The sequence below is a fragment of the Brassica oleracea genome, chromosome C2 (genome assembly GCF_000695525.1).
Source record: "Brassica oleracea var. oleracea cultivar TO1000 chromosome C2, BOL, whole genome shotgun sequence".
In the NCBI taxonomy this organism is placed as follows: domain Eukaryota; kingdom Viridiplantae; phylum Streptophyta; class Magnoliopsida; order Brassicales; family Brassicaceae; genus Brassica; species Brassica oleracea.
Genome location: NC_027749.1, coordinates 44,103,373 through 44,111,701, shown reverse-complemented (window position 1 = coordinate 44,111,701; position 8,329 = coordinate 44,103,373). Strand labels below are relative to the sequence as shown.

Below are 8,329 nucleotides of genomic sequence, written 5' to 3'. Positions count from 1 at the left end.
ATCTGCAAAAAAAAATAACTCTTGAGTGGCGTTAGCGATTAAACGTGGATCCGTCGTATTCATAATCTGACCGGAGAATGCAAAGCGGCGTCATAGTAGGAGACTGCAGTTGATATTGGAGGAAGAAAGAAAATCTTATGGTTTAATGAGACCATGATAAGCTGATTCAAAGCTTCAGGAGACAATACCATTAAGTCCTAAAGAATCTCGATCGGCAGACGTTTTGGGAAGAGAACGATTAGGATGGAAATTACGGGACTTTCATATTAATGTAGCCAATAAACACAAATACAGAAGAATATAAATATTTTTTAAATGACATGGCTTGTATATAAATGAGTTGTCAATTTGATTGGTTGAGAATTTTTGGATGATGTGGACACTCTCAAAACTTTATGTCACCAACTTTTAGTATTGTAAGATGTTACTATTACATGCATGTATTTTGAATATGACTACATATAAAAAAAAACAGAGTCGGTAGCAATACTTTTATATAAATCTGAGTGCACATAGATTTAAAGTTAAAAAACTTCGTATTTACCTATACATTGGATTACAGATTTTCTTATTTTAGCCTATGTTTGTGAAATAAATTAGATATGGCCCAAATCTGTTAATTAATTAAATGGGTTATGTTTATATATAATCTATTTCATAGCCCATACATGTTTTTGATAATAACAAATCAATTAAAATCTGCAATACTTTTAAAAAGTATTTGATATAAAAAATCTCTAACTAAATTATTTTAAGATTTTATCACAAAACTAAAAAAAAAATTTGGGCCACTTTATATGTTTAGAAATACAACCATTGTTTAACTTATTTGCAAACATAAAACAGTTGTGTGACACATTGTAAAATAAATATTTCTTCATACTGTACACTCTATAAAATTTCTTATTAATCAAATCATATGACTTATGTCTAATGGCAATTCTCTCAAATAGCTATTTATAAGTTTTTGTCACAAAATAGTCCTTAAAAAAGGAAATGACCAAAATAGCCTATTTTTATTTTGAAATTTTTAATATTTTTTTTTAATTTGAAACCCTATCCCCAAACCCCCCACCCCTTAACTCTAAACCTTAAGTCTAAATTATTTAACCTTAGGATAAAAATACATTTTTACCGTTTAATAAAACTTAATTTGACAATTTTCTTCTTTGAAGACTATTTTTGTGACAAAAACTTAAAAAAAGTTATCCTAAGTAATTTCTCAATGTTTAATATAGAAATAACCATATTCCCGCTCTTTTTATATAATTAAGTAACAAATAACATACCCGCATAATTAAAACTTGATCATGTAACATTTTATATAATCAAACAAAAGACTTATTGATCTATTTGCAGATAAAACAACAAAATTAGTACCAAAAAGCACGGATTAAAAATCTAGTTATATTATTATTATGCAAAAACTTTATCCACTAGTTTTTACTGTTCCATCGTACTTCGATTATTTTTAACTATCACACTATACAACTGATATACTCGTCAAGCTTAATCTATCACCACATGACAAACTTGTCTCTCCTGAAAGCACCGAATAGCATACATGAAATTCGCTATTTGAGTTGGATGGCGCGGATCGAAGAAGATAAACATGTCTGGTTCCTTACACGCCTTTGAGAACGGCAAACAAGTCGTAGTTGAACCTCCATTATAAACTTTAGGACAACATGGGCTTGTTGTGTTCAATAGATTCGAACTAACTTGATTGCTCGAAGGTCCACGAAGTTCCAACATGAAGTTGAAGTAGTCAGAGTATAAGAAAGAAGTGTTGGAGAGCTTGTGACGCATATGAGACAGGCTTTCTCTAAGCTGAACATTGAAAATGTCGATAGCAAGGTTTAAAGAGTCGTCGCAGCTTCCACGAGGTACCGTCTCTGCAATGATATTTGGGTAACAACCTAAAGGTTTAATGTTGTTCACGAAGAAGTTCCGTGCTCCTAAGTTATATAATCTCTGCAAAATAAATTAAAATCTTACGCATATCAAGTCTCCCGTGCTCCTAAGATTAACATTATAAAAATCGTGCTACGTACGATTTTTTTCAAAAAAATTGTTTCACTTTCACAAAATCTGAACATTATGTTTTTTCTGGAAAGACTCTTCGGATTGGTGTATTTATTAGGTTAAGATATATATGAATCGGTTCTGAAATAGACAGTCCTAACTAAAACTAAATAATGTATGGCCAAGGCAATTATATTGAAAACCCTAACATTTTGTACCTCGAGGCGTATCAAGAACTCATTAAGAAGCTTGCTTGCAAACTCATTCGCATCGGTTGCGTTCTTTTTATAGGTGAAAGCGTAATCATTGACCCCAATCGCGGTCATAAACAACGATCCACCCAAGTGTCTACTAAGCTCTGACTGCCTCTTGAACTTTTTCTTAAGATTTTTCTTAATAGTTTTATTGAGTAGATCGATTTGGACATTCATCGAGAGACATCTTCCCTGTTCATACAAATAATATTAATAAAACTCATTATAGTTTTTAGATATTGCTAAGATCTTTTGGTGGAATATTGAAACTTACAAATTGCTTTCCTGTGTCAGGAAAAATCCCACAGCTAGCAGAAGCATAGTTAAAACCCGTTGAGAGGTTGTTTTTTTCTTTTTTAGATAATCCCATGTGTGAAAAAAAAAAAAAAAAAAAAAAAAAGATAATCCCATGTAAGCAGGAGCCAAATAGCTGAAAAAGAATAACATAACAAAGAGGGTTAACATTTTCACTAATTTAAATTATAGCATATATATGTAGATTTAATTATTTGTAAGTTTACTAGTTATTTATTTCATTCTAAAAAACATTTACTAGTTTTTTTTGCGAAATTAGTCACAGAATCATAGAAAATCGAAAAGAATATTAAGAAACCAAAACGTTAATAATTCTTTTTGTTCTTACCAATATAATCAGCAATTGTTTTGCCATCACTAAAACGGCCGGTAGCTTTGCCTCCTTCAAAGTTAGAACCATAAGGTTTAAAATTCGCTTTGACTAGCGTCAAAAGATGATTATTGTTTCCTGGATCAACCAATGAATCTCCAATAACATACAAAGCTGGAAAATTCCCGCCAAAAAGCACGGCCTCTCCTTTTAATGATTTTTTGGAGTTAATTGTGATAACATTGAGAAGACACAAGAGGAGAAAAAGAAGGTATGGCTTTAGATAAGAAGGCAAACCCATTTCTTGTATTTTCTGTAGAGAAAAAGAAAGAACTTAACCCTGCCAAATGAAAATGCACTAAGAGAAGTCAATTATCTATTTAGAAAGCATCAAACAGCTTTCAAACATACTCCAATAATAATAGTTAAAAAATAAAAGTAACAAACAACAAAGAATCCAACCTTTTAAGTATAAATAATCTAATTCAGGACATTATATAATCTAAATAGCAACAAATGAGACCAAAAGACTTGTTTTTTAATCTAAAGCTGCACGAGGAAATGAGAACATTAGATGAATAACAATAGATGTGAATAAAGTAGTATATCAGCAAAACCATATGATATAAAATTGAAAATAAATAGAAATAGAAAATTGGAAATGAGAAAGAACAAGGAGTTACCGATGAAACAGAGAAGAAAATGAAGTGAAATTAAGCTCGATAAACGCTGGTGTATTTGACATGAACAGTGGAATATAAATTATTCATAGCAATTATTTATCTGGGATGATTTTCTGCTCGGCGAAATATAAACCGGAAAATACAAAACACTTTTATCATAAAACGATGTAACATTCAAGATATGCATAATACACGTGTGTGTCAATATATATAGATATATATGTATTCGAGTGGTTTGAGAATGGACGTAGTGGCTGCAGTGTCGTGCTCAGGCTCGCCGAAACTTAAGGCAAGCAAACAAATTGTGGTCCTTTTTATATATAAAAAACCTGAAATAATAATATTGTTTCAGAAACATAATAATATTGCTAATAAAAACCAACATAAAAAGTAAAGCATGATTTATTATTTTCTGTAAAATTATTCACCAAATGGTAAAGTGAAAGTAATAACAACAATTTATGAGGACTAAAGAACTCAAACATATTAATTTGACAAACTAACTAATCACTTACACGGATTATTCAAAACAAAAATAGTTTGAAAAGATTATTTCGTTCAGACCCGATTTGCCGACAAGGCGCCGAACACTGAAAGTAAGCATGGTTCTGAATGTCAGAAATAGTAAATATTTACAAGTACAGCTCTTCATTGTCATTATACATACTATGTAGACGTTAACAGGGACGCATGCATGGTTAATGGACTAGTTATGTATGGTTACACGAAGTTCCACGAACTTACAACATATGTTCAATGATCTTCTATGTATATTTAATTGGATTCTTCTCTTTCTTTTAATTATACGCCCTCTTGCTTATATGAAATCTTAGAATTGTTATGTTATTCTCATCCGCACGGAATCATGTTTGTTTTTTGTTTAATTTGCTCTTTAATGGTTTACCGTTTACATGACCTAAACTCTGAAGTTTTGAAGCTTTTGTATGTAAATGAGTTATGACTTTTGGCTATATATTAATGTTAAAGCGATTAGGTCAAAAAAATAACACGCAAACTTTGGGACCGCTTAGGACCGCTTAGGTGAGCATAAACGCCTACATGACTCATATTTAGAACATTGACACAATCACCATTGAGAAATCAGTGATAAAGTAATCACACTGAATCGAATATGCGAAAACGTTGAGGTTAGGTACACAAATGTTTCGAAACACATATTGATCATGAGAGCAAAATAAACAACGGCAGCAACAAGTAAAGTTGTGATTTTTTAAGATTGTTGCTGAGTAAAGTTAATTTATTTACTCACACAACTTGGCAAACTTTTCTCTGCTGGAAACATCCAATTGAGTACATGAAATTCGCCAATTCAGTCGGATGAAATGGATCAAAGAAAATATGTGTATCTGGCACCTTACACGAGCTTGATCGTGGCGTGCAACTCGTGCGTTTATCTCCATCATAAACGCTAGGGCAACATGGGCTTATCGAGTTCATTAGATTCGAACTAACTTGATTGGTCGATGGTCCGCGAAGTCCCAACATGAAGTTGAAGTAATCTGAGTATAAGAAAGAAGCTTCGGAGAATGTTTTTTTCAAATGAGTCAGGCTTTTCCTTAGCTTGACGTTGTATTTGGCAACCGCTTTGTTTAAATACTTGCTGCAGCTTCCACGTGGTACGGTGTTAGCTACTATGTAATTTGGGTAACATCCTAATGGTTTAAGATTGTTGATGAAGAACTTCCTTGCTCCTAACTCATGCAATCTCTGCAAACAAAAATCAGAATATTTTGTACAATGCATCTCGATTAACCCTGAAAAAAATATTTGAGCCTAAACTCAGACTAATATATATATTAAAGATTTATTTAATTCGATTTATATATTTTTATTTTATAAACTATACTCCTATAAAAAAACTCCTATATCAAAAATCTACATTTTAAAGTTTTCACACATACTAAAATTTAATTATAGCTTTATTAATTATATTCTGTGATTATCTATTTTCTCTATTTTTAAATTAACAAAAATTTAATAAATATAATTATTTTTATAACTCACAGTCTATCATTATTATTTATTAAAAATGCATAGAAAATGCAAAAGAGTACATCTTCTTGAAACAATATTTAAAAAAAACATATTATCTATTAGCATTTAAAAAGATATTTTTTGGTTTCAGTTTTTCAAAAGTTTGTAAGTTTAAGTCTCATCCGGTTCACTGTTAAGCTAATATGTTTGGTTCGGTCTATCTCAATCAAACAATATTACCATTAGTTAACGTAGAGGCCAATGAAAAATTGGCGAAAATTCAAACATCATTTTATTTTACCTTAATCTGCTTCAAGAAATCATGAAGAAGCTTTTTTGCGAATTCATTTGGATCGGTTGTCTCTTTAAAGTAGAAAGCGTAATCGTTAACTCCAATCGCAGTCATGAACAACGATCCAGCCAAGTGTTTAGTGAGCTCTGAGTTCGTCTTAAACTTTTTCTTCAGATTATTGTCGATGGTCTTTTCGAATAGATCAACTTGGGCACTCAACGAAAGACATTTGCCCTTTTTCATAGAAAGAATCGTATAAAACTCATTAGTTTACCAATATTGCAACTAAAGATCATTTTGTAGAATATTGAAACTTACCAGTTGCGTTCCTGTATCAGGAAAAATCCCACAGCTAGCAGAAGCATAATTAATACCAGTTGAGATATTGTTCTTTTGTTCTTCTGATAATCCCATATACGCAGGAGCCAAAGGAAGCCCATAATAAATAGCTGAAAAAACATCCAAGACCATTAGACAAGGTTTAAATGCCAATATTTTTAGTTATTTTGTATAGTTTATAGAATTGTAGGAACTCATATTCATTTTCCAAAATCCCCACCTAGAACAATGTATCTGTCTTAACTTTCAATATTTATTAAGTTATTAAGAGTACACAATTTCCATAAAATTACCAATCGGAAATAATTTTTGACCTAATTATCAGAAAAGAAAACAATCACTGGTTAATGTTATAAGTCCTTTGAGTAATTAATTACACAACCTATAAAACATCCGTAAACAAAAAGGAGAGAAATACAAATTTTGTTTCGTTCTTACCAATGTAATCAGCAATTGTTTTGCCATTGCTAAAACGGCCGGTGGGTTTGCCTCCTTCAAAGTCAGAACCATAAGGAGCAAAATTCGCTTTGACAGACGTGTTAAGATTGTTATTGTTCCCTGAATCAACCAATGAATCTCCTATAACATACAAAGCCTGAAAATTCCCGCCAAAAAGCACAGGTTCTACTTTTGATGGCTTCGAGTTAATGGTGGAGACATTGAGAAGAAAAAGGAAGATCAAAAGAAGGCATGGCTTTAGAGAAGGCAAACCCATTTCTATCTTTCTCTTTTGGGGTTAGAGAAAGAAACGAAATGAACCTTGCAAATAGGAAAGAACGAAGATGAAAGTTAATTATAAGCGATTTGGAAAGCATCATACAGCTTTTACACAAGCTAAATATATAATACAACATGGTAAAAGCTATAATTAACCATTGTTAAGTGTTACCTAATCCTATATATGAACTGAAAAAAAAACAATATTGAAACTTTTTTCTTTAAAAAAAACCTCCTATGGCGACGAACGGTGTATCCAAACTTTTAACATAAATATCTAATCCGAGACAGCTGAATATACATAAAAGCTTCCGTTGTAAATTCTCTGTCTATTCCTGCTGGTAATTATTGAGGCGAAAAGTATGCATAGAGGTTTTATTTAGATAGGCAGCTGCCCAATATAAATCAAGACGTACGTTACAAAATTTAATCGTTCTCAAGGATATAAGCAAATAATTAAATCGATTGAAATAAGACATAACCGTAATTGGTGAAGGAGTATTTAACAAGATTGCCTTTGCTAACTTCTTATTGAAGTCTTTGTATTTCATTTTTGGTCAAAAAGTCTTTGTATTTTTTACGCCACGAAAAAATAACCGGAAAAAGCTTAGCGCTGTTCTAGTGGTCTTTGCGTGTCTAGTAGATACATCTTTATCGATGCAGCAGTTCTACACCGTAGGTTAAGCCCATAAATATTTAGTGTAAAAGTGACCTTATATGTAATTGTTTCAAATATTTATATCCACCCTAGTGGCATGTGCAGTAAATGTTACTCATGAACTAACTATATACTCCTACACATTAACCTCCCACGTACTTGTCCATATTGTTATGAAATACAGTAATTTATGAATGTTGTATCAGTTTTGACCCAAAAAAAGAATGTTGTATCAGTAACATTTGATCGAGGATTAAATTAGAATCCAAATGAAGAGAAAATCAAATTAGAGTCCAAATCAAGAGAAAATTACGCTTAAACATACTTTTCCAAAGTCTATTATCCATACACACTTTAAACTTGCACATGTTCTTCCCTTATTTGCTTTTGCAATCTCTCGCGATTTTTCAATAAAGATATCGGATACCATCTGTTTTGCTCTACATGCTTTTGAACAGAATGCCCGTTGCGCTTTTGAAACACAAGAAGAAGAAGAACAACACTTCCATATGATGCTACAACGCGACATGCACTTACTAAGTAGAGATCAAATTCCATCATTATCATCTAATCAACAAGGTTGGAAAACTACTGACCCGTACATGAAACCCTCCTCATCTTCGTCGTTGTAGGAGATGGATCATATCCCTCCACAAGGCCCATCAAATAACAAGGTCTTGCCCGCTAAGCGAAGAATTTACTCGGTTCGGCGAATAGGTTCATCGGCTCGGCCCCAGAGTG

At 32.1% G+C, this 8,329-nt stretch overlaps 2 protein-coding genes across 3 annotated transcripts; both read right to left on the bottom strand.

The window, feature by feature from the left end:
* Nucleotides 1-1,393: 1,393 nt before the first annotated feature.
* Nucleotides 1,394-3,745, bottom strand: LOC106326214 (GDSL esterase/lipase At2g03980-like). 2 transcript variants are annotated; one of them, XM_013764236.1, is made up of 6 exons: nucleotides 3,588-3,745; nucleotides 2,920-3,244; nucleotides 2,691-2,722; nucleotides 2,554-2,649; nucleotides 2,244-2,471; nucleotides 1,394-1,974 (listed from the first exon to the last, which is right to left on the bottom strand). In XM_013764236.1, the coding sequence occupies exons 2-6, from the start codon at nucleotides 3,203-3,205 to the stop codon at nucleotides 1,510-1,512; spliced, it is 1,107 nt and encodes a 368-aa protein (XP_013619690.1). In that variant the 5' UTR covers nucleotides 3,206-3,244; nucleotides 3,588-3,745; the 3' UTR covers nucleotides 1,394-1,509. The 2 variants fall into 2 exon arrangements, with proteins under 2 accessions (XP_013619690.1, XP_013619689.1); XM_013764235.1 differs by lacking the exons at nucleotides 2,691-2,722; nucleotides 3,588-3,745 and having other exon boundaries at nucleotides 2,554-2,690; nucleotides 2,929-3,237.
* A 935-nt stretch (nucleotides 3,746-4,680) lies between these two features.
* On the bottom strand, nucleotides 4,681-7,001 carry LOC106325934 (GDSL esterase/lipase At2g03980-like). Its single transcript, XM_013763985.1, has 4 exons — nucleotides 6,652-7,001; nucleotides 6,193-6,323; nucleotides 5,884-6,108; nucleotides 4,681-5,315 (listed from the first exon to the last, which is right to left on the bottom strand). Exons 1-4 carry the CDS (start codon nucleotides 6,926-6,928, stop codon nucleotides 4,854-4,856), a joined length of 1,095 nt encoding a protein of 364 aa, XP_013619439.1. The 5' UTR covers nucleotides 6,929-7,001; the 3' UTR covers nucleotides 4,681-4,853.
* Nucleotides 7,002-8,329: the final 1,328 nt, after the last annotated feature.